The 27,976-nt window shown below is 34.3% G+C and overlaps 1 protein-coding gene across 11 annotated transcripts in view; it reads right to left on the bottom strand.

Annotated features, from left to right (window-relative positions):
• Window positions 1–27,976, bottom strand: part of unc5ca (unc-5 netrin receptor Ca) — a 467,777-nt gene that overhangs the window by 189,041 nt on the left and 250,760 nt on the right. For 7 of the 11 annotated variants that reach the window (XM_073951925.1, XM_073951920.1, XM_073951922.1 and 4 more), the window contains one exon: window positions 11,989–12,132. In XM_073951925.1, the coding sequence (XP_073808026.1) occupies window positions 11,989–12,132 (144 nt within the window). Of the gene's footprint in view, window positions 1–49; window positions 176–11,988; window positions 12,133–27,976 lie in introns of those variants that run through there. The other 4 variants (XM_073951931.1, XM_073951929.1, XM_073951930.1 and 1 more) reach the window with 2 other exon arrangements.

Below are 27,976 nucleotides of genomic sequence, written 5' to 3'. Positions count from 1 at the left end.
CACTGAAAATTTATTAAAAGCAAAATGTTAAAAGAAACCATTCGCTCACCAGTATCCACTCCTCAGAACCAAACCTGTTCAGTAGACATCCTGAGACTTTCATACATTGCTTACTCACCATGCTTTCAGAGCGGCCATTTTTGGTGTGACATCATCAGGGTCACGACCTCAGCACAAGGACAAAATCAATTGTTCTGCTGTTTGTATTAGGGCTGAACAATAAATTAATATTTTATATATTATTGTATATCATTAATTTTGCAATGATGATGTTAATGTTATTTTAAGTTTGATTGTTCAATTTCAATACCTGATTACTGTTACTCCCCAAAAAAAACACAAAGGGCTGTTTATTTCTCTGTTTACTTATCTCTGTTATATTTATGTAAGTTGTACTTAAGTATTTTTATTAGTTTTTCTTTTGATACAATATATATATATATATATATATATATATATATATATATATATATATATATATATATATATATATAAATATATATATATATATATATATATATATATATATATATATATATATATATATATATATATATATATATATATATATATATGTATAATATAATTATTAAACCCCCTTTTGAATTTTTTTTTCTTTTTTAAATATTTCCCAAATGATGTTTAACATTTAGGAAATTTTCACAATATGTCTGATAATATTTTTTCTTCTGGAGAAAGTCTTATTTGTTTTATTTAGAGTAGAATAAAAGCATTTAAATTTTTTTTAAACACAATTATAAGGAGAAAATTATTAGCCCATTTAGGCAATTTTTTTTTTTTTATCGATAGTCTACAGGAATGAACCGCTAACTTATTCAGCATATGTTTTACGCAGCGAATGCCCTTCTAGCTGCAACCTAGCACTGGTAAAACACCAATACACACTTGCATTCACGCACATACACTACGAACAGTTTAACTTGTTTAATTCACCTATAGTGCGTGTCTTTGGACTGTGGTGGGAAACCGGAGCACCCAAAGGTAACCCATGCCCTCAAAGGGAGAACATGCAAACTCCACACAGAAATGTTTATTAAATGTCCCCACAAGGATTTTCATTGGAAAAGTAAATAAATAAATAAATAAAATAATAGATGGCATGGTGGCTCAGTGGTTAGCACTGTCGCCTCACAACAAGAAAGTCACTGGTTCAAGTTTCGACTGGTTCAGCACCCATGCACACGCACACACATACAATGGATTTCTGTGAATTATGTGTACTTTTCATAGACTTGTATTGTGTTTAAACTATATTTTCTACTCCTGAACTTAACCCCTTACTTATACATCTAGCCCTTACAGTTTTGACAGTTAAATCTACCCATTACAGTAACCTGTCTGCACTTTTACACGTTCAGATGAACATCATTTAGCATTTTTTTATATATTTTATTTCTAAATTAAATCTTACTATACGTGTAGGTACATTTGGTAAACAGGTATACACATCCAGTGTATGTTCAGTGTGACTTCAGTTGATCAGTTTTGGCCAGTGCACGTAACTCAACATCCAGCTGTGCAAGAAAACACAACCTGATGAAGCTAGTTCATGTTTTTATGACTTCTAGACTGGATTACTGTAATGTACTGTTTGCTGGCTGCCCAGCATCCTCTATAAACAAACTTCAGCTAGTACAGCTATGCAGCTGCCAGAGTTCTTACCAGGTCTAGAAAATATGATCATATCACCCTAATTTTATCCTCCTTACACTGGCTGCCTGTTAAGTTTCGTATTGAGTTTAAAATATTGCTTCTCACCTATAAAGCTTTAAATAATCTAGCTCCTGTTTATCTAACCAACCTTCTGTCTTGCTACAATCCAACTCGCTCTTTCAGATCTCAAAACTCAGGGCTCCTGGTAGTACCTAGAATAGCAAAGTCAAGTAAAGGAGGTCTAGCCTTCTCATTTATGGCTCCTACACTCTGGAATAGCCTTCCTGATAATGTCCGAGGCTCAGACACACTCTCCCAATTCAAAACTAGATTAAAGACCTATTTTTTTAGTAAAGCTTACACTCAGTGCATCACTTAGCGGTATGATACATGAATGTGCTCCACACAGGTTTCTGCATCTCGTTTATATACACTATGAACAGCAGCTCCGCTAATTATGCTCCTTATTCTCTATATCCACCTGAGGATACTCATCTCAAGCCCCATAGAAATTATGCAGTGCCACTGATGCAATCCAAGACCTGTGAAGAGATGATCCCAAGGTTTCCACAATCCTGGACCAGGCCTTCTCCTGAGCAGCTGCTGTGGAGAGCATGAGACTTATTCCTGTGATGCTCCAGGGACAGATGAGTCTTCCCTGACGTCCAGCGTTCTTCAGCCTCCGGCACCGAGACTGCAGTTCTGCACAAGACGTTTGGCCATGGAAGAAACGGTCGTGCCCAACTGAGCCTGGTTTCTCTCTAGGTTTTTTATCCTTCAATTTTGCATAGTTAGGGACTTGTAGAGCTGCGCATCGATAGATAGGTCTTCAGTGTTTGGACTCTCAGCAGTGAATTTTAAACCACACTGAACTAAGCTAAACTGAACTGAACTTAAACTCTAAAAACTGAACAGACACTGTTTTAATTCCCTATAAACTTCTATGTGAAGCTGCTTTGACACAATATGCATTGTAAAAGCGCTATAAAAATAAAGATGAATTGAATTGAATTAAATGAGTGAAGTAATCTTTTACTATTGTATTTTAATAGTAATTTTACAGGTAATCTTTACTCTAAATCAGAACAAAACATTGACCAATAAAAAGCTGTCAAGCATCAAAAACGACTGATGTTAAAATGAATTTGAATACTAATTTGACTATTATTGTTATCCACGAATTTTCAAATGTACTGTTTTGTTTATGGCGAGGCAGTGGCGCAGTAGGTAGTGCTGTCTCCTCAAGAAGGTCGCTGGGTCACTGGTTCGAACCTCGGCTCAGTTGGCGTTTCTGTGTGGAGTTTGCATGTTCTCCCTGCCTTCGCGTGGGTTTCCTCCGGGTGCTCCGGTTTCCCCCACAGACCAAAGACATGCGGTACAGGTGAATTGGGTAGGCTAAATTGTCCGTAGTGTATGAGTGTGTGTGTGTGTGTGAATGTTTCCCAGAGATGGGTTGCGGCTGGAAGGGCATCCACTGTGTAAAAACTTGCTGGATAAGTTGGCGGGTCATTCCGCTGTGGCGACCCCGGATTAATAAAGGGACTAATCGACAAGAAAATGAATGAATGAATGAATGTTTTGGTTATTATGACCATGCAACAATCTATTTTAGCAAAAATAGTTCTTAAAATTTGAATATTATAGTTAAATAGTAGTATAAATGAGGCGTTTAACTGCAAAAAATGTCAATTTTTTAAGAAAAATAGAACCACTTGACCAGGCTGGCTATGGGCCTGCATTAGGTTTATGTGTGGGGACTTTCCAAAGACTATAGCTCTTTGCGAGGACATTCAATGACACAGTGTTATCTACAGTTCTTTCATATGACCGTAATTCTAACCATGACCCTAAAAACAAATCTTAACCCCTAAAGCGCCCATTATAGGAGTGCTTGAGTATGATTTTTTACTGGTCCAGTAAATGTGTGCTGCGGGTGAATCAGAGAGATCATCTATCATCTTGTTCAATCTCGCTGTCATGTTCTCCCCTCTGTCTGTCTGCGAGTGTGTTTGTGTCTTTGTCTTTGTGTGTGTGTGTGTGCGCGTGCATTTGTGTGTGTGTGTGTGTGTGTGCGCGTGCATTTGTGTGTGTGTGTGTGTGTGTGTGTTGGCGTCTGACAGAGGAATTTCTGCCCTGTTCAATCACCCTTAAAATCACCCAGCTGAGAGTTCCCACAATGCCCTTCTGCTCAAACTACGACTGAACACACACAAACACCTTTTCATGTAAATGAATATCTGGAGTGTTTCTATTCACATCCACAGTTTTATTGTAAGCTACTGATAGTGTTCATTTAATGTAAATGATTAAAATTCAGACAATTTCCTTATACAGTACCTGAACTAAAAATAATATATAAATAATATTTAGTCACTTAACTAATCAAATTCGATATGTAGCACTGTAAACAATATAATATAATATAATATAATATAATATAATATAATATAATATAATATAATGTAATATAATGTAATATAATATAATATAATATAATATAATATAATATAATATAATATAATATAATATAATATAATGTAATATAATATAATATAATATAATATAATATAATATAATATAACGTAATATAACATAATATAATATAATATAATATAATATAATATAATACAATATAATATAATATAACGTAATATAACATAATATAATATAATATAATATAATATAATATAATATAATATAATATAATATAATGTAATATAATATAATATAATATAATATAATATAATATAACGTAATATAATATAATATTCATTCATTTATTCATTTTCTTTTTGGCTTAGTCCCTTTATTAATCCGGGGTCGCCACAGCGGAATGAACCGCCAACCTATCCAGCATATGTTTTATGCAATGGATGCCCTTCCAGCTGCAACCCATCACTTGGAAGCATCCATACACACTCATTCATACACATACACTACGGACAATTTAGCTTACCCAATTCACCTATACCACATGTCTTTGGACTGTGGTGGAAAGGCACCCGGGCCACCCGGAAGAAACCCACTTGAACATGGGGAGAACATGCATTGAGCTCAGGTCCATTTTGTTTCCACTGATCATTCTTGAGATGTTTGGGCAGCTTCACTGGAGTTCACCTGTGGTAAATTCAGTTGATTGGACATGATTTGAAAAGGCATACACCTGTCTATATAAGGTCCCAGGGTTGACAGTGCATGTCGAAGCACAAACCAAGCATGAAGACAAAGGAATTGTCTTTAGACCTCCGAGACAGGATTGTCCTAAGGCACAAGGCAGAAGAAGGTTACACAAAAATGTCTGCTGCTCTGAAAGTTCCAATGAGCACAGTGGCCTTCATCATCCGTAAGTGGAAGATGTTTGGAGCCACCAGGACTCTTCCTAGAGCTGGCCAACCATCTAAGCTGAGTTATCAGGGGAGAAGGGCCTTAGTCAGGAAGGTGATCAATAACCTGATGATCACTCTCTCTGATCTCCAACGTTCTTCTGTGGAGAGAGGAGAACCTTACAAAAGGACAACCATCTGTGCAGCAATCCACCAATCAGGCTATCTACTCCCCGCCTGGAATTTGCCAAAAGGCATCTGAAGAACTCTCAGACCATAAGAAACTAAATTCTCTGGTCTAATTAGACTAAAATTGAACTCTTTGGAGTGAATGCCAGGCGTTACGTTTGGAGAGAACCAGGCACCGCTCATCACCAGGCTAACCCCATCCCTACAGTGAAGCATGGTGGCGGCAGTATCATGCTGTAGGGATGCTTTTCCAGGAACTGGAAGACTAGTCAGGATAGAGGGAAAGATGAATGCAGCAATGTACAGACACAACCTGAATGAAAACCTGCTTCAGAGTGCTCTTGACCTCAGACTACAGCGACGGTTTATCTTCCAGCAGGACAATGTCCCAAAGCACACCGCCAAAATATCAATGAAGTGGCTTCACAACAACTCCGTGAATGTCCTTGAGTGGCCCAGCCAGAGCCCAGACCTAAATCCTATTAAACATCTCTGGAGAGATCTGAAAATCCCATCCAACCTGATAGAGCTTGAGAGGTACTGCAAAGAGGAATGGGCTAAAATTCCCAAAGACAGGTGTGCCAAGCTTGTGGCATAATATTTGAAAAGACTTGAGGCTGTAATTGCTGCCAAAGGTGCATCAACAAAGTATTGAGCAAAGCCTGTGAATACTGATGTACATGTGATTTTTCAGCTTTTTTATTTTAATAATAAATTTGCAACAATTTCGTCATCTATTGTCTTATGGGGTATTGTGAGTAAAATTTTGAGGAAATAAATGAATTTTATCCATTTTGGAATAAGGCTGTAACATATACAAAATTTGAAAAAAGTGAAGCGCTATGAATAATTTCCGGATGCACTGTAAATTAGCCAAACCATTGTAGCGTACAGTCCACAGATAAAATTACTTATTGATTTTATCACGGTCTGGCTTTCGTCGACAGGAGGGTTTTACGACTCCTGGCTCCAAAAAGTCTGGGTACCCCCGACAGACTTTATCTCTCCAGTGTCCCTGGATTACTGAGTCTGGAGCTTCAAAGACATTCCTGCCCAAATATACACACACACACACACACACACACACACACACACACAAGGCTGTCCCGACAGAAAGAAACTGAACTCATCAAATCCTGAACCAGCACAAAACTAAGGTGTTATGTTTTGTAAACTTTGTATCTCATTTCTGACTTTTCTTACCTGTGTAACCTCTCTTATAACCTGTATGCATGTTCCCTTTAGGCCTTTGTAAAGCATAAATATTGTAAGGATATGAAAAATTATGTTGATGTACTTTTAAACCCCCCCATGTTTGGTACCGATGGGTTTCTGCTCACATTTTACAACACATGATGCATAGAGCAAGACCATAACTCGCATTGCTTTATTCTTTAAAGCCCTGTATTAAATGCCTGTCCGCATGCTTTAGGCGGACACTCGAATTTGCATACGAGCAGCCTCGAGACAAAGGAAGGTTCCCGCGCAAACTTTCCCCTGAAATCATTGGTCAGAATGCTGTACGGGTTGTCACGTGACCCGCAGGTATAAGCACACTTCCCCCCAAACATCTGGGCAGAAAGAGAAGGTCCTAACAAAGAACCCATCAAACGTGGTCCCTTTAAGGGCCACGTGGCTTTCTAAGCCGCATGGACTTCTTCCCGTAACGCTTTCTTTATTTTCCGGCAAAGTAAACTCAGTTTAAAGTTTGCAATCGTGTTCGTCCGAACTGCATTACAAACTCCACGCATCAAGAAGGACATCAAAAGGAGTTTTCATCACGACGGAAGAGAGACGCATAAGAGAGACCTCCAGACATGAAAGACCAGGTGATTTTAGTTATGCGAATAAGCTGTGCCCCTTTTATCAAAAAGGTGTTTTTTATAATCTCGGTGGTCCTTAATGGTGCGTGTGGAACTGAAAGTTTTGTCACTCTTTTACCTGAAATCTCCATTTCCTCGCTTTACTATTTCTCTTTGTTGTTACACGTTCTATAGACCCGATATCTCCACGTGGTTTACCTTTTTGTTCTGTGTTTAATGTATGTTTGTGCGTTTGTTCGTTATCCGTCTGACTAGTCAATAAATTCCATTATAATCAAATGAATTGTATTGTTCGCCTCACGAGAAAATGTCACTGAAATACAGATTCCCCTGCCTAGCTATTATAAGTTGTTTAAAACTTTTGAATGATTAATCTACTTCATAAGAAGTAGCAATTAAATTCCCTTTTTCTAAATGAATAGATTACCGTGTCCGCTCGGAAGAGCAGCGGCTCTGCTTGTGTTTGTTTGGTCAAATTAACAATAAATTTATCCGGAATATTAATGATTAATAATAATTCGTTATTGTTGATAATTAATATCCATAATCTGGGAGTCCACTCGGTCGCGCGAGCATGATCATTTACAATCATATGTTTGTTTGACCAAACTGACTGAAGCTTAAGCCGGAATATTAATAATTAAGAATAAACCATTATTGTTGATTATTAATATTCATAAAATGAGCTAATTTCATGTTACACCAACAAAACATAATACTTAGGATTCTGCATATATCCCGCAATCTGAAATATAAAAATCTCACACTTACTCACTGAAATAATCAAATTTGATTGAGCATATATTACTATTCTCCTTTTTAGATGTTAAAAGTTGTATATTTAGTCAATAATCAAATATAACATCTATCACTGTACCAGTCTCTACTAATCTAACATTACGCAATATATTTAAGGTCATAAACAAATTGAATATGACGTCTACTCCTTTTCATACGGCTGACTGAGCGAGTGAATGCAAACAAACACCTTTAAGTAAATGAATATCTATTGTTTTAATATAAACCCCTGATCATGATGATTTAATATGAGCCCTAATCGCTCTAAAGAAACCCGAAACAATTTCTGATGATCTACAATGAATGAAGATATTATTTATGTCTTTATGAATGAGGATCACTCACACACGATGAGTCCGTGCTTTCAAAAATAGTCAAATGTGTTGTGTTGAAGAAAAGAGCGAATGTGTTTTGTGTAAAGGAGCCCAAGGCTGAATGAGCCTGAATAAACAGATCCAGCGTTTTGACAAATCTCTGTTTATTTGTGTTGTCCCATCTGTTTACATTCACCTCAGACATATGTTTATATTCATAACCAATTTAAATGGATCTGCGCTGCGCTTTTAGTCAGTCGCACAAGTGAGCCTCCATCCGTCTGTCAGTCTGTCAAGGTTGCTGAAGTACACTAAAATTATAGTTTAGTGGAGGAAAAGCCTGAATATCAGATTGTTTATTTTTTTATCCATCTATACTTATTGTCTGTTCATCCATCCCTCTGTGTCTATCAATCCATTCACTTATCTATCTTTCATCCATTTGTCTGCCCAACCATTTATCCATCTGTCCGTCCTTCCGTCCGTCCGTCCGTCTGCCTATCTATCTATCTATCTATCTATCTATCTATCTATCTATCTATCTATCTATCTATCTATCTATCTATCTATCTATCTATCTATCTATCTATCTATCTATCTATCTATCTATCTATCTATCTATCTGTCTGTCTGTCTGTCTGTCTGTCTGTCTGTCTATCTAACTATCTATCCATCACACCCATTATTCATCTGTTCAACTGTCCATCCATCTGTCTGTGCATCCATCCATCCATCCATCCATCCATCCATCCACCTATCTATCTATCTATCTATCTATCTATCTATCTATCTATCTATCTATCTATCTATCTATCTATCTATCTATCTATCTATCTATCTATCTATCTATTTATCTATCTATCTATCTATCTATCTATCTATCTATCTATCTATCTATCTATCTATCTATCTATCTATCTATCTATCTATCTATCTATCTATCTATTTATCTATCTGTCTGTCTGTCTGTCTGCCTATCTATCCATCACACCCGTTATTCATCTGTTCAACTGTCCATCCATCTGTCTGTGCATCCATCCATCCATCTATCCATCCACCCATCCATCCATCCATCCATCCATCCATCCATCCATCCATCCATCCATCCATCCATCCATCCATCCATCCATCCATCTATCTATCTATCTATCTATCTATCTATCTATCTATCTATCTATCTATCTATCTATCTATCTATCTATCTATCTATCTATCTATCTATCTATCCATCCATCCGTCCACCCATCCAACTATCATCTGTGTGTCCATCCATCATTCATCTATCCATTAATCCACCTTTCCATCTATCCATTCATCTGTTCACTTGTCTGTCCATCCATCCATCCATCCATCCATCAACCCATCCGTCCATCCATCTAACGATCATTTGTCTATACATCCATCTGTCCATCCATCAATCCATCCATCCATTGGTCTGTCTATCCATACATCCATCCCTTCATCATATATCTATCCATCATTCATCCATCCACCCATCTATCAATCTTTTGGTCTGTCCATCCACCCATCCATCCAATTATCCATCCATCCATCCATCCATCCATCCATCCAACTGTCATCTGTCTATTCCTCATCCATCCATCACTTATTCATCTATCAATTTAACTATCATCTGTCTATCCATTCATCCATCCATCTATCATTCATCCTTCTATTCATCCATCTGACCATCAATCCATCTCTTCATCCAACTATCATTTTTCTATACATCCATCTGTCCATCCATTCAATCATCTATCCATCCATCCATTTTTTCTGTCCATCCACCCATCATCTATCCATCCATTCAACTATCATCTCTATCCATCATCCATCCATCATTCATCCATCAATCCATCCATCAATCCAACTATCATCTGTATATCCATCCAACCATCATTCATCCATCTGACCATCATTTGTCTATATATTCATCCACCCATGCATCCATCTGTTGGTCTGTCAATCCATCCACCCATTCAATTATCATCTGTCTATATATCCATCCATCCATCCATCCATCCATCCATCCATCCATTCATCAATCATCCATTCATCCAACTATCATGTCTATCCATCCACCCGTCCATTATCTGTCTACCCATCCATCCATCATTCATCCATCCATCCAACTATCATCTGTCCATCCATCTAACCATCATTTGTCTATACATCCATTTGTCCATCCATCATTCATCCATCAATCCATCCGTCCATCCATCCAGTCATTTTTCTATACATCCATCTGTCCATCCATTCAATTATCTATCCATCGATCTATTGGTCTGTCCATTCACCCATCCATCCATCCATTCATCCAACTACCATCTCTCTATCCATCATCCATCCATTCATCCATCATCCATCGATCCATCCATCGATCCATCATTTGTCTATCCATCCATCCATCTATCATTCATTCATCAAACCATCCATCAATCCAACTATCATCTGTATATCCATCCAACCATCATTCATCCATCTGACCATCATTTGTCTATATATTCATCCACCCATGCATTCATCTGTTGGTGTGTCAATCCATCCACCCATTCAATTATCATCTGTCTATATATCCATCCATCCATTCATCAATCATCCATTCATCCAACTATCATGTCTATCCATCCACCCGTCCATTATCTGTCTACCCATCCATCCATCCATCCATCATTCATCCATCCATCCAACTATCATCTGTCCATCCATCCAACCATCATTTGTCTATACATCCATTTGTCCATCCATCATTCATCCATCAATCCATCCGTCCATCCATCCAGTCATTTTTCTATACATCCATCTGTCCATCCATTCAATTATCTATCCATCGATCTATTGGTCTGTCCATTTACCCATCCATTCATCCATTCATCCAACTACCATCTCTCTATCCATCATCTATCCATTCATCCATCCATCCATCCATCCATCATTTGTCTATTCATCCATCCATCCATCTATCATTCATCCATCAAACCATCCATCCAGCCAACTATCATCTGTCTATCCATCCATCCATGCATCCATCCATCCATTTGTCCATATACCCAACCATCATTTGTCTATACATCCACTTGTCCATCTATCATTCATCCATTCATCAATCAATCCATCCACCCGTCTGTCTGTCCATTCTTCCATCCATCCATCCGACTATCAACCCATCCGTTCATGAAACCATGATTTGTCTATCTATAAATCGATCTGTCTATTCATCCAGCCATAATTTCCATCAATCCGTCTGTCAGTTTGTCTGTCTGTCTATCCTGTTCATCATTTATTCACCCCTCCCTCTCTCCACCCGTCTGTCTATCTATCTGTCCTGCCATCCATTCATTCATCCTGGAGAAGCACTGATTTATTTAGCTCTGATCCTGAAAGCATCCCAATGAGAGGAAGTTTCTTGTGTTGTACTGCCAGACAGCCTCTCTCTCTCTCTCTCTCTCTCACACACACACACACACACACACAGTCCCGGTCGGCAGAAGCAGACTGAATCGCCCTTGGGCTGCACTGCTAACCTGCTCCCAACTCACACACACTCAAGATGAACTGCAGGAAATTAACAAGATTAATAACACCATAAAGAGATGTCCAGACAAACCCAGTGTGTGTGAGTGCGCGTATATATGTGTGTGTGTGTGTGTCTGTGTTTATATGCACCAGACTGTCTCCTGTCTGGAGTCTCTCATCTGCATAAATGCTCCATTACCTTCAGCCAGCGTACAGACTTTCTAACAGACCTTGTGTGTGTGTGTGTGTGTGTGTGTGTATGTGTGTTCCCAATAAACTCCCAGTGTCTGTCAGAGAGTGAAATCTCCTGCAGTCAGACAGTCAGAGGAAAGGCAGTGTGTTTGTACTCACACGCGATGCGGACGTGCACCTTGCGGCTCTTGGTTGTTCCTGCCGAGCTCCAGGCGACACACTGGCACCAGTAATCTTCCAAACCAAACAACTCCTCCACCTGCTGTCGGGAAATCTCGATCCGTGCTTCTCTCACCACCAGACCTGCTCACAAACACACAGAAAAAACACACATCAGAATCAAGACGGCGGACGCCTGACTATCGGCGCAACGTCTGGCCTGTATTGACTGAGAACAGGCACGGGTTTTTGCCAAATCGAAGAACTTCTGATTGCACATTAAAAATGTAATACTTGTTTTAGGGTTGCATGATACTCGAAAACAACACTGCAATATTTAACGTTATTTTCCCCCCAATTTCTGTTTCATGGAAAGAAGATTTTGTTAAACACATTTCTAAACAAAATAGTTTACATATACAGGAGGGGAAATAAGTATTGAACACGTCACCATTTTTCTAAAAAAAAAAAAAAAAAAACTTATTTCTAAAGGTCCCGTTAAATTCAAATTTCCAATAAATGTTGGTAACAACCAAATAAATCCATATATGCAAAGAAAACAACATTAATTAGCTTAATAAAGCTATATATTTTAAGTTCAAGTTATTGAACACATGAAGAAAGGGAGGTGTAGAAAGGCAGTGAAAGCACAGACAGCAGCTGGAATCTCTCAGTAGTTCTTCAGCAACCCTTTGGCCTTCCTCAGTGAAAATGAATATCAGCTCCTTCAGTCCAACATCTACATTAGCAGGATAATGAAGATAAAACCAAGGTGGACATTTTAACAAGACAATGATCCAAAACAGCCAAGGAAACTCTCAGAATCTTTCAGAGAAAGGAAATCAAGGCAAATCACCAGACTTAAATCCAATGGAAAATACAAATTAAAGATCAGATTTGATAGATGAGACCCACAGAACTTTCAAGATTTTGACACTCTGTTGAAGTCTGTGAAAAACTCACATCTGAGCCATTCACGTGACTTCATTTTCCCTACGAGATGCATCTTTTAACTGCCATATATTTAGAACAAGAAATATACATGTTCTATTGACCTTGTTCTAAAATGCGGAAGTGCGCCTGTTTTCGCGATTGTCTTAGAACTTCCGTTTCAGTCGCCTATGGGAGAAATGACAAGGAATAATAAACGGCAAAAAACGGTCAAGCTACTTGCTCTACAAACAAATGTTTGCATGACTATACAGACCAAGTAGAATAATATAACAAGGAAATATCAGTTTGCAGCAACAAACAGCAAGACGAGCAGTTTTTAATGTCTAAAAATGAATGGAAGTGAATGAGACCGGAAGTCTCGTGCCAAAAAGATTCAAATTGCAGCGCCCACTCGTCTGCGGAGAATAAGGTCAATACAATGTAAAAAATAAACGCTATTTTACAGGTAATTGTCTGTATTTTTTTACAGAATTTTCCAGTTGTTTTCATTATACAGTGAAATAGCTGTTGTTTTACAGATTTGTTCTGTAATAAAAAATTCTAACATTAAATGTAGTTATTGCTTGTAATTTGGTATTATGTTATTTTTCTGCTTTTTAAAGGAAATTTGATGTATTTTTAGAGAGTAACACGTAATTTTACGTTAATATTTACAGATTATTTTTTTTAAAAATAGGAAAACAAAAGTTCAGTCAAATTGTTTTTAGTGAAGATAGTAAACATGAAGATTAACATGAGTTTAATAAAGTCAAATAATAGCCTATTGTTTGTAGGCTGCATATAATGCATGCACTGTAAACTGTCAAATGTTTATTTTACTACTCTAACAATGTTGCTATGCGAAGTATGATGATCACCAGTGATCTAGCGGATGCGGATCGCTGGAAAACTACACGTTACTTTAATGAACTACAACTCCCAGCATGCACCTCACACTCCCAAGTTCCCTGATTCTAACTGATTACACACACAGTCATAAGATCATTATGGAATGATTTCAAGAGCTATAAACTGAGCACACACAGATACATTGTTGATAAGTCTTAAACTGTTTAGTGTTTGACTCCTTTACTTTGTTTTTTGTTTATTTGGTAATAAACTGCTATTTGATTTATTAGTTTATTTGGTATTAACTGCTATTAACTTTATTGTGCAGGTGTCCTCACATGACACTCACCTTGTCTTTGTTGTTAAACGATGACCAAATGTGTTATTTGTAAAAAAAATAATAATAATAAATAAAAAATTAGATAGTTTTGGAGTTTAATCCACATATCCTTAAAATATTTGTTAGACTATATTATAGTTTGTAGTTATATTTACAGTGTTTACGACAACAGCAATTATTTTTACCCAAGCTTTTTTTTATCATTGTTTAATTCTTTCTATTTTAAAGGTAAGTTAAAAGTGGACAATTTAATGCAATATTTAGAGATTTCATGCATAATTATGTAAATTAATCTATATAATTACAGTAATTTTCCTCATGATCACATTAATTAATCTGTATAATTACAGTAATAACATGTATAATTGCAGTAATAATCCTTATAATCACATTAATAATATGTATACTTACATTAATAAATTATTTATTTGCAGAAATAATTTGTAAAATGACAGTAAAAATCTGTGTAATTGCAGTAATAAATAGTAAAATGGCAGTAATAACTTGTAATTATGGAACAGGAAATTACAGGTTTTTTTTTTTTTTTTTTTTTTTTACAGATTATCTACATTTTTTATTCGGACAGTTTTTTTTCTGTTTTTTTTTCCGGTAATTTTTTTATGCATCTGCTGCCAGAAAATTGCATTTTTTTTTTTTTTTTCAGTGTATGTTATATAAATCAAAATCAGAAAAAGATAAGGTGTTAAGTATACAGACAGTTAACCTGCAATTATACAATATATAGCATACTTAAAATAGATTTATGTATATAATACATTTTCACTGAAGTGATCTGATAAACAATATAATAAAATAAAATATCTGAGCAGACATGCTGTTATCAGAGCAGCAATCGCCAGATCATCCGGCTGGAATGAGCGGAAGAGCCGGGAGTCATCAGAAAAACAATAATAGGAAAAGTCATGTTTCTAAATGACAGTGATGCCATGTAAATGAAGAAGAGTAGTGGTCATAGAACAGAGCCCTGAGGCACCCCAGTCGCTATATCAAAGACAATAGAATACACATGACATGACACTCATTTCACAATAGGGAAAATGTAACGCTCAATATGGCTAATGAAGCTCCGCCTCCTAGTACAGAAGCCAATGATCATTTCTCCAGGAGAGGAGCTCAGATAAAGTTCCTTTAAGGTGAGTAATTTTACTCAGCAGCCATCTTTTAAGCACCTTTCAGGCAGTATGCTCAGGCAAACATCAAACTCTCCAAAACTGTTAGCCAAGCTTACGTTTATAATACATATTAGGAATCACCAATAAGATTAAACAACAGTTGACTCATAAGTTTAGTTTCTAAACGTTCAAATGAAAGAAAGTCTGCATATTTTCAGGTTACCCGAGCTAATGCGCATGCACACTTAAAAGGAACAAGATCACAACACCAAACTCATTTATGGCTTTTCTACAAATTATCATCCTCTGGATAATGATCGTCTGATCATGCTGCTGATGGAAGTTTCTAATATACCTAGAAAGAACTTGATTAGCTGGTTCAGGTGTGTTTAATTGGGGTTTGAACTAAAATATGCAGGACACCGGCCCTCCAGGACTGAGTTTGGACACCCCTGGTCTATAGCGATTGCTGATTGGCTCCTGTACTAGTGGGCGGGGCTTCATTCGCCGTGTTGACCACTACACTGTTCCCCATTCAAAACTATACGAGTAAAAAGTCTTGTGTATTCTAGTCTTTGGCTCGGACCAGACGCGTGTTCTTTACGACATTTTCTGCAGTTGTTATTAATCCTCTGGTTTCAGCAAACGCTCGAATCTCAGCGAATAGGCTACTTGCTTCACACACGAGAAGTATATCAACATAAAGCTTTAATGCTCTGCTTTAAAATGAACCAACTACACTTGAAAACATGTTTTTTTGTAATAAGTTTGAAATGAACTCCAGGTAAAGTCAGTCCCATCAAATGAACATCCCGATAGCAACTACTCGAACACCCTCAAACATGGCCGCTGTGTGAAACAACTTGCCTCAAAGTCCACATGAATCGGAACCTGCAGCCATTTTGTTTGTTTTTTTTGTATTGTGATGCAGTTCCTAGAGAAACGGAATATTAAATAAGAAAACAGTGGGCGTGGCTTGTTTTTTCTACCTGGAGCTGATTGGATGTATTAAAGTAGGTATTTCATTCAGAAAGATGGGGAAAAGGGTTTGGGGAGAGTTATTACAGCCGAACAGACTCCTCCTCCTCATCATTTCTGTTTGTTGTCAGCAGCTGGAGGGCGTGTTTAAGTATGTTAGCCACACCCAATTCCTCAGACAGAGCTCATCTGAGAATTGAACAGAAAAGAAACAGGTACACTTTTAGATTTCAATTATGGGTCACAAGTGCAATTTTGCTTTTCTTAATGACATGCACTGATGACAAAACTAGCAATGTGAGCTAACAAAATCAATATGGTTAGTTTGGACCCATTACTTCTCCAAGATACACTGAAGGTTACAGCCCAAGATTTGATATATTCCAAACCAGTCGATCCAATGAAAACATCTGCATACCGATTGAAGCAGCATACGTTTTTTTTTCTTGAGCATCAGCTGATCAAAGAAGCCTCGGCAAGGCTGTGTTTGTCTTTCTAACATATCGAAAGAAATATGCCAAGAACGCTTTCTTTTCATGTTACTCACTAAACAAGAGACAGGAATTTGGTGTAAACATTCAAGACTCGAGGCGTTTGTTCCTGGAGCTCCAGCAATCTGAAGGCCGCGACTGGCAACCGCTGAACCGAACAGCCTCAAAGAGTCTGTCTGATGCATTAATGTAAATGTGCAGGCAGTCATTTAACATCTCTGCAGGAGCACAGCTGCAAAACACCATCAGGCTGCAGGAAAACATACACGCTATATTACTGCTCAATTTATGATCAAAAATAACAGGAATTCACAGCAAGTAATGTTAATGAATAAAGCAATTAAACAAACACAATGAGATGAATCAAGTGATTTATCACTGAAATGCCTTTTTTTTTGCTGTTTTCATTATAATTTATACTGTTATACATACACCCACTGGCCACTTATTTAGGTACACCTGTCTAACTGCCCGTTATATGTTTCTAATCAGCCAATCACATGGCAGCAACGCAGTGCATTTAGGCATGTAGACATAGTCAAGACGATCTGCTGCAGTTCAAAGCGAGCATCAGAGTTGGGGAAGAAAGGTGATTTAAATGATTTTGAACATGGCATGGTTGTTGGTGAAAGATGTGCTAGTCTGATTATTTCAGAAACTGCTGATCTACTGGGATTTTCACGCACAACCATCTCTAGGGTTTACAGAGAATGGTCTGAAAAAGAGAAAATATCCAGTCAGCGGCAGTTCTTTGGGCTTAAATGCCTTGTTGATGCAGGAGGTCAGAGGAGAATTGCCAGACAGGTTGGTTACAACCGAGGTCTGCGGAAGAGCATCTCTGATCACACAACACGACCAACCTTGAGGCAGATGGGCTACAGCAGCAGAAGAGCACACCGGCTGCCACTTCTGTCAGCTAAAAACAGGAAACTGAGGCTACACACAAGAAAATTGGACAACAGGTGATTGGAAAATCATTGCCTGGTCTGATGAGTCTTAATTTCTGCAGTGACGTTCGTATGGTAGGGTCAGAACTTGACATCAACGAAATGAAAGCGTGGATCCATCCTGCCTTGTATCAACGGTTCAGGCTGGTGGTGGTAGTGTAGGGGTGTAGGGGATATTTTCTCGGCACACTTTGAGCTCATTAGTACCAATTGAGCATTGTATCAACGCCACAGCCTACCTGAGTATTGTTACTGACTATGTCAATCCCGTTATGACCACAGTGTACCCATCTTCTGATGGCCACTTCCAGCAGGATAACGCACCATGTCATAAAGTACAAATCATCTCAGACTGGTTTCTTGAACATGACAATGAGTTCACTGCACTCAAATGGCCTCCACAGTTACCAGACTCAATCCAATAGAGCAACTTTGGGATGTGGTGGAATAGGAAATTCGCATCATGGACGTGCAGCTGAAAAATCTGCAGCAACTATGCTCTCATGTCAATATTGACTAAAACCTCTGAGGAATATTTACATATTCATGAATATCAATCAATTGTGTAAAGTAATCAATCTTGCATGTAAAGGAATTCATAAAGTCATTTCCGCTTTGTAGAAAAACTTTAAGATGCTTTATTTTTAGTTACTGTGACTTAGGATTGTGTTAGTTTTCTTCTGTTAACATTAGAAAAAAAGCAGATCTGGGAGACTTTAAAGCTTTTCTAAAGTTAAGTATACTTTCATTTCAGGCCGAACAATAAAAAACATAATAAAAAAAAAAAATATATATATATATATATATATATATATATATATATATATATACTACATTAATTTAAATTGCATGTCTGCCATTTGATAAAACCCATTGACACATTTGTGTCCAAAATCCCTCAGACGGTCTACCAATCTCCAGCCATGTCTTATGCTGATGTCGTTCTGATGCTTTTAAATATATTTTACTGCTCAGCTTGCAGACAGCAATGCACTTCACTTGCACATGTATAAATAATGAACCCCTCGATATTTCCAAGAAATATTCCCTGATAGAAATCAATAGTTCACTTACCCTCTGTGCTTACTTGTTTTTGTGTGTTTATGGCAGCATTTGGTGCAGATATCTCTAGCCTTGAACACAGACGTGAAGTTAAAGACACACATCAATGTTTCAGAAAACCATGGTCACAGAAATGAGGGAGAAAAAAACTCAGATGAGCCCAACAATGTGGATCTGAAATGGAGTTTACTGTCAGCGGCTCAATGCAGAAGATCACACGGGGAAACAAATTATTTGTGAATGTTTTTTGGGTTATTTTATTTGAAAACATCCTCACAGCAAAAAAATAAATAAATAAAAAATTGACAAATAACATTTCAGAGGCTGTAAGATACTTGTTTTTGGAGAATATATGCTGAAATAAAGGTGAATTTTATGTTTTGACTTAGTTGAAATAACACAAAAAGCTTTTTTATATACCTAAACATTTTTTTAAATCAAGACACATTTATGAGAAAAAAAATGACCTGAAGTTTTGTTAAAAAAAAAAAATATATATATATATATATATATATATATATATATATATATATATATTATATATATATATATATATATATATATATATATATATATATATATATATATATATATATATATATATATATATATATAGTATTAGTATTATTATATTCATTCATTTTCTTTTCGGCTTAGTCCCTTTATTAATCCAGGGTTTCCACAGTGGAATGAACCGCCAACTTATCCAGCACATTTTTACGCAGTGGATGCCCTTCCAGCCGCAACCCATCTCTGGGAAACATTCACACACACTCATTCACACTCATACACTATGGACAATTTAGCCTACCCAATTCCCCTATACAGTATACTGCATAGCTGCATCCCAAATGGCACACTATACACTATGCACTCATGCACTATGTACGTATGCACTTAAACACTCAACAGGATAGTATATGTATGTAGTGTCGTCCCAAATGGAGCACTAATGTTTTTTTACTAAGCAGAAATTCAAACCGTTTCCCTGATGACGTTTGACGGTCGCCAAATCAGTGAAAATAAACGACCGAATTATCAGATAATACCTGTCATGAGTATAACCGCATTTACCATCGGGAGGTGCTATAATCACTCTCGTAGGAGAATTTTGCTTTTACCATCCAAAATAAATAAAGTTATTCAACATGTGCGTCCGATAGCTCCGCCCCTTCCGCTACGTGAGCACACCTGCGGTCGTTGAGTGCGTGAAGTGTCCATCATTACACACTTAATTTTAGCGGCTGAATGAGTGCATCATCCAGGTAATTAAAGTGCACTTATTATTGTTAGAGTTTTCAGTGTGAACACACTACTTACACTATTCATACTACAAAATGGCGTACAATAGTGCATAAGTATGCAATTTGGGACGCAGCTCATGTCTTTGGACTGTGGGGGAACGCACCATGGTGGCCATTTTGAAGTCGGCCATCTTGGATCGAACTTTTGTTTTTTCAATAGGAAGAGGGTCAATTGACACATCAAACTTATTGGGAATTTCACAAGAAAAACAATGGTGGGCTTGGTTTTAAGGTGACTTTATTCTTGCAGGAGTTATATAAATAGTTATCTATTTTAAAAAAAAAAAGTTGGATCCAAGATGGCCGACTTTAAAATGGCCACCATGGTCACCACCCGTCTTGAAAAGTTTGCCCCCTAACAAGTACTAATGTGCCACAAACAGGACGTTATTATCACCAACCATTTCCATTTTATTAAGGTGTATATATATATGATCTATATATATATATATATATATATATATGATCTATATATATATATATATATATATATATATATATATATATATATATATATATATATATATAAGATCTATATAAATGGCCCACCGTGTACTTTATTTTGAGAAACATTTAAGATATTTTGAAGCAGTAAACACGTCAGACTAAATAATAAAAATCATTCATTGACTTCTGCTGTCTTCATTAGTTTCAAAAACACAGATTTATTTACAGTTTAAATCGGCATCTTTGGATAATTTTTCTGCTGGAGATACTGTTGTCCTAAAAAACAAACAAAAAATGTAAATAACAATCTTACACATACCTTAGGAACACTAAAGCATAAAATTCTGACAGTTTTAAAACCTTGACTTTTCTAAACCGTGGTATACCTTGAAAACGGTTATCGTCCCATGCCTAGCTATAGTATAATTCTGCTGGATTAGTTTTTCTGCTGTAAAATTGCAAGTAAAGCATGTGAAACTTTTGTGTTCGATCATTCAATAAAGCATGATCTCACATCATTCATTTCTAAAGCTTAAAATCTGCAAGACAACACAAACAATGAGCCTTCAAGCTAGATGTCTGCTCAAATCACAAGCAATACTAATGCAAACTCCCTTAAAACACTCCTAATAACAGACTGCTGGATGGATATCAATAAAGTGCCGCCTTGCAAGCATAAAAAGACACATAAAGCATGTAAGAGTGCATACACACATGCACACACACACAAAAACACAGGCAGAAAATCAATGGCAGCAATAATGGGATGGGGTGCATTTACAGCGAGACCTGTAAGCACACACTTTTGTTATGGATTATTGTGAATATGATTTTAAACCGGCACCAGAATTTAAACAGCCAGATGAATCTAGAACATTCACTAAGTGAGTGCTCTGTTTGCTGACAGTGATTTGTTCACTTGAAAACATCAAGCTTTTCAAATATATATTTCAAAAAATAATTAATACTTTTTATCAGCAAGGAGAGCTTTATGATGGTATAAATGATCACCAATTTATTTCATATGCTCTTTTTTAGTATTGTGAAATAAAATATCTTCAGCTTAGTCCCTTTATTTATCAGAGGTCGCCATAGAGCAATGTACTGTTTGGACTATGGGGGAAACCGGAGCACCCGGAGGAAACCCACACCCAGAACATTTATTTATAATAAATAAATGAATCATTTTGGAAAATTATATAAATACAAATTAATAAATAAAAATAAATAAAAAAAAACAAACAAAAACTAAAACATATAATAAAATAAATATAAATAAAATATATAACTAAAACTAAATACAAAAAATGTTTATGAAAATTAAATACAAATAAAAAAAATGATTAAAGACAAATAATTAAAAAATAAATAACACAGAAATGCATAAAAATGAATATAAAAATACATTATATAAATAAAAAAAATCTAAAATAAATAAATTGTTTAAGAAAATTTAAATAAATAAAACAATTTTATACAAATAAATAAATAAAAATTATTAATTTACAAATAAATAAATAAATAAAAATAAATAACAAAGAAAATAAAAAACATTATATAAATATAAATAAAAAATGTATAAATAAAAATAAATATAAAATGTATTTTTTATTTATATTGGAATAGAGTGAAACATAAATAAGATATTATATTATATAATAAAAATATTAAAGTATCTTTAAAGTTAAAGAAATAATCATTCATTCATTCGTCCACTTTTCTTCGTATTAGTGCCTTTATTTATCAGGGGTCGCCACAGCGGAATGAACTGCCAACTTATTAAGTTTTACATAGTGGATGCCCTTCCACCTGCAACCCAGTACTAGGAAACACCCACACATATACACTACAGACAATTTAGTCTATTCAATTCACCTATAGCCCACGTGTTTGGACTGTGGGGGAAACCGGAGGAAACCCACGCCAACACGGGAAGAACATGCAAGCTCCACATAAAAATGCTAACTGACCCAGCCAGGGCTCGAACCAGCGACCTTCTTGTTGTGAGGCAACAGTGCTAACCACTGAGCCACTGTCACCATTATTTTAAATGAGTCAGTTTAAACTGTTGATAAGGACTTAAATTGCAAGGATGTGTTTCTAAGACAACATTTCATGCCACACAGAGCCAAAAACTATAGAAAGTGACTTTGACAGAACATATTTAACCTTCATTACTCACAATCTCCAAAATCAACAAATTCATAACGATATTACAGCATCCCAAACTGAGATATATAAGAGTGAATGAATGAATGAACACATAATGAAATACAATATAAATAAATAATAAATATATAAAAATAAATATAAAAATAAATAAAATAGAGTTTTTGAAAATTAAATAAATAAAAATAAATAATTAAATACAAATAAATAATAAAATATAAATAATATAAAAACAATATAAGTAAAAATGAATATAAAAAATTATACACACACACACACACACACACACACACACACACACACACACACACACACACACACACACACACACATATATAAATAAACAAATAATTAAACACAAACAAATAATTTAAAATAAATAATATAAAAATAAATAAAATAAATATTTTTTTAAATGAATATAAAAATAAGTAAAATAATATTAATAAAAATATATAAATTAAAAAATAAACATAAAAACATACATTTTTGCAAATTAAATAAATAAAAATATATAAATAATTAAATACAAATCAAAATAAAAAATAAATAATATAAAAATAAATAAAATAAATGTAAATAGAAAATAAAAATAGATAAAAATAAATGCAATTTTGAAAATGAAATAAAAATAAATAAATAATTAAATGCAAATTAATAAATAAAAAATAATTAATATACAAATAAATACAATAATTTTAAAGAAAAATACACATGAAATAAAATTTAATTAAACACAGATGAATACAAATTTATATAAAAAATAAATAAAATAAATATAAATAAAAATGTATAAATAAATATAAAATGTATTTATTTATTTATATTGGAGTAGAGTGAAACATATAAATAAGATTTCTAATAGATATGAAGTTTTGTCATAAAAATGTTCAAGTTAAATAAATATACAGCACATTATTTTTAATGCATCAGTTTAAACAGTTGATAAGGACAGAAAACATAAGGATGTCTTTCCAAGACAACACAGAACCAAAGACTATAGAAAGGGACTTTGACAGAACATATTTAACCTTCATTACTCACAATCTCCGAAATCAACAAATCAAACTGATGCATAACGATATTACAGCATCCCAAACTGAGATAAATAGGAGAACAAAGAGTGAAAATCTAATTAAAAGCATAAACTCTATCGCGCTCTATCCCCCTCTAAACCTCTTTCTCACACATGCTATAATCTTTCATGATAAATGTTAACCGTCACACATTAAAACCTCTCCATAAACTTCCACGACAGTGTTTAGGGCAGTTTGGTCCTGTAATAACTACACGCTCTGACCCCGGAGTAATATCCGAGGTGTGATTATGACAGCAAAGTTTTCCACCACAGAGATATTAGCGCAGAATTACTGCGGCGGCTTGATATCAAAGATCCATTAGAGTCATTAGCTCAATAGGAGCTTGTTAACCTCTGCGTAATGAATTGAGCTCTCGGTTCGCCCACACTCGTGTCGCCTTCTCCCGCCGTGAGATGATTGCGCTTCAGCCTCTGCCAACATCTGCTATTTTCGCTCGCAATGATCCGGCGTTAGTGTTGGAGAGCTAATCGTTTGGCCAACCTCTAAATGCACTGCGGTGTTTCTACAATATAGACTTGTTTATTTTTAGTCTCGTGTATATTTAAGTCAAAAGTATTAGCCACCCCTGTATATTTCCCCCCAATTTCTGTTTAATAGAATTGGTAACACTTTTTTTTTTTAAATAAAATGTTATGTGATACTGTACTGATAAGTAAAAAGCACTAACATATTAAAAATATGAAAAAAAACCCAAAAGCTAAATTGAATACAAAATGAATACAATATAGCAATATAGTGTTTTTCCTGTTTCTTGATGTTCTTGACTGTATTGTGCCATCTGAAATCGTGTAATTAAAATAATAATAATAATAATAATAATAAATAATAATAACAATAAATAATATCAAATAATGATAATAATAATGATAACAATATTTTTTAATGATGATGATGACGACGACGACAATAATAATAATAATAATAATAATAATAATAATAATTATTATTATTATTATTATTATGTGCAAAAAAAATAATAAATATATAAATATAATAATAATAATAATAATAATAATAATAATAATTATTATTATTATTATTATTATAATGTGCAAATAAAAATAGATAAAAAATTCAATAAATAAATGAATAAATAAACATATAAACATATAAATAAATAAATAAATAAATAAATAAATAAATAAATATACATACAATATATAAATAAAATAATATAAAATAAAATATTAATTAATACATAAAATATTAAAATATGAATATTATTAAAATATTAAATATTATTAACAACAACAATAATAATAATAATAATAATAATAATAATAATAATGTGCAATATGTAAATAAATAATAAATATAAAATTAAATAAATAAAAAATGATAAGTAAATAAATATATAAAATAATAGAAATATACAAATAAACTAATATGAAAAATTAAATAATAAAAAATTAAAATTATTTAAAAATAAAATAATTATAATTATTATTATTATTATAAAATTATTATAATGTGCAATGTACAAAATAAATAAATAAATAAATAATAAATAAATAAAAATGTATTAAAAAATTTATGAAATAAAGAATAAAAAATAAAAAATAAATTAATATAAAATATTATTAATTATAATAATAAATAAAATAATAATAATAATAATAATGTGCAATTTGCAAATAAACAGTAGAAAAATAATTTAATAAATGACAATTAATTGATTAATTTAAATATTTAAATGAATTAAAATGATATAAAATAAAATGATAATAAATAATAAAATATAATAATAATAATAATAATAATAATAATGTGCAATATGTAAATAAATAATAAATATAAAATTAAATAAATAAAAAATGATAAGTAAATAAATATATAAAATAATAGAAATATACAAATAAACTAATATGAAAAATTAAATAATAAAAAAATCAAAATTATTTAAAAATACAATAATTATAATTATTATTATTATTATAAAATTATTATAATGTGCAATGTGCAAAATAAATAAATAAATAAATAAATAATAAATAAATAAAAATTTATTTAAAAATTAATTAAATAAAGAATAAAGAATAAAAAATAAATTAATATAAAATTTTATTAATTATAATAATAAATAAATAAATAATAATAATAATAATAACAATGTGCAATTTGCAAATAAACATTAGAAAAATAATTAAATAAATAAATAACAATTAATTAATTAATTTAAATATTTAAATAAATTAAAATTATATAAAATAAAATGATAATAAATAATAAAATATAATAATAATAATAATAATAATAATAATAATAATAATAATAATAATAATAATAATAAGAAGAAAGCCTGGCAAGAGAACAACTGGCTGGATTTACATTATCCCATACATATGAATCTGTCTTCAATAAAATAAACTGTTTTATTTGTAAGACTACATATTTTTGAATATGAATGTTTTATAACCATTAATAACCAACCAAAAAATTAATTTAATGGCACTGACATATTGTATGAGAGAAAAAGTGAACCGAATAGAGCTGAAAATTTTCCAGAGACACTCTAGAGCAGAAAATGAATATATTTCATCCCTGATGTACTGTGCAGAGTTACTGAACTGAAGACTGATCTAAACTGAACCAAAAACGACACTATTATCTTCCATAAAAGCATCTCAGTGGAAATTGAGCACGTTTGGTTAATCTTACAATGACCACTCTGCTATTTTCCTTTGACATACTTTAAAACAAGCCAGCGCTACAGAAATAAAGCTGTATATGTATACGTCACAGAAAAACTTCCTCTGTGTGTGTCCAAAGCCGTCATATAAAGACTGAGCCCTCAAATGATGTCATAAATAATGCTCATACCTGCACATGTGGTGAAGCAGCTTATCAATATCAGTAGCAGCACCTTCAGCAGTAAACACTATGAATACAGCAGAGCCTGCGCACTTTTACTGCACCCTAAGAGTTCATTATGCTTCAGACTCATAAGAGCGAGGGATGATGAATGAAGTCTAGTGTGTGTGCGTGTGTGTGTGTGTGTGCGTGAGAGAAAGTACTTGAAAGTGAGTGTGTATGAGTGTGTGAGAGTGCGTATGATTCTGTATGTGTCTACTGTGTGTGTGTGTGTGTGTGTGTGTGTGTGTGTGTGTGTGTGTGTGTGTGTGTGTGTGTGGCCTCGTTTACACTAGTGCGTTTTAGGCCATGTCTACACTAATCCGGATAAATTTGAAAACAGAGTTTTCCTCTAAAAACGCTTCATGTCCACACTGTCATTTCTATTTGTTTTCCAAAACTTTGTCATCCACACTGAAACGACTACCAATGCTTTCAACCTGTACTGCACATGCGTGAAACGTAAGACGCTTCGCCACGCGTCATTTCCAGCTGACGTTTATTTTCTTTCCGGCTCTTTGAAACGTTGCGGCAAAATGTCAAGGAAAAGCACAGAATTTTTTAAATGGACTGACAATGAAGTAGAGTTGCTGCTTCGAGTAACACGTGAATACAAAGTTGCAAAAGAGAGTGGAAATGTAGCCTGTGAGACGTGCCAAAACAAATACGCCGATATACTGGACCGCTTTAAAGAACAGTATCCTGCTGATGACGCTGCTTACCCTCACAGTAAGGACGACATCACTAAAATCATACTCACAACGAAAATAAAGTAAACGAATTAGTAACATGACTGAGTGTCGCATGACAAAAAACGCGTCATCGTTTTCGAAAGACTCCGTTTTCACAGTCTACACTACGACACGAAAAAGTCGTTTTCAAATGTATCCACTTTGGAGAGCGTTTTCAAAAAGATACGTTTTTGTTTCCTAAAAACACGTCTCAGTGTAGATGGAAGGGCAAAACGGAGACAAAAATATGCGTTTTCAAATGAAAACGCATTAGTGTGGACATGGCCTTAATTTTAAAACAGCATTTTAGAATGAAAACGATCCGCGTCCACACTCGCGTTTTACCCAGCGTTTCTGAACTGCTCTCCGTCCACACCAAAACACTGAAAACACACATCACGTGAACACACACACACTCTTTGGCAAGCACTGCAGCCCATCTACCCAAATGAGAGCTCTGCTAGTCGGACTTCTCATCAAGCATCTCCCGCTGGATCTAATCTCACTATATTTATTAAACATGATATTTCATTCATCTTGTTGTCTTTATCTAACGACATATTCCCTGACTTTGGTCATTGGAATCTATTACTTGTTCTTAGGTAACGTGTTTTGGCTGAGCGCAAAGATAAGATAATGATTAATGTAAGCACA

Source organism: Danio rerio, chromosome 5 (genome assembly GCF_049306965.1).
Source record: "Danio rerio strain Tuebingen ecotype United States chromosome 5, GRCz12tu, whole genome shotgun sequence".
Lineage (NCBI taxonomy): Eukaryota > Metazoa > Chordata > Actinopteri > Cypriniformes > Danionidae > Danio > Danio rerio.
Note: the sequence above shows the minus strand (reverse complement) of the source record. Positions and strands in the feature narration are given on the sequence as shown.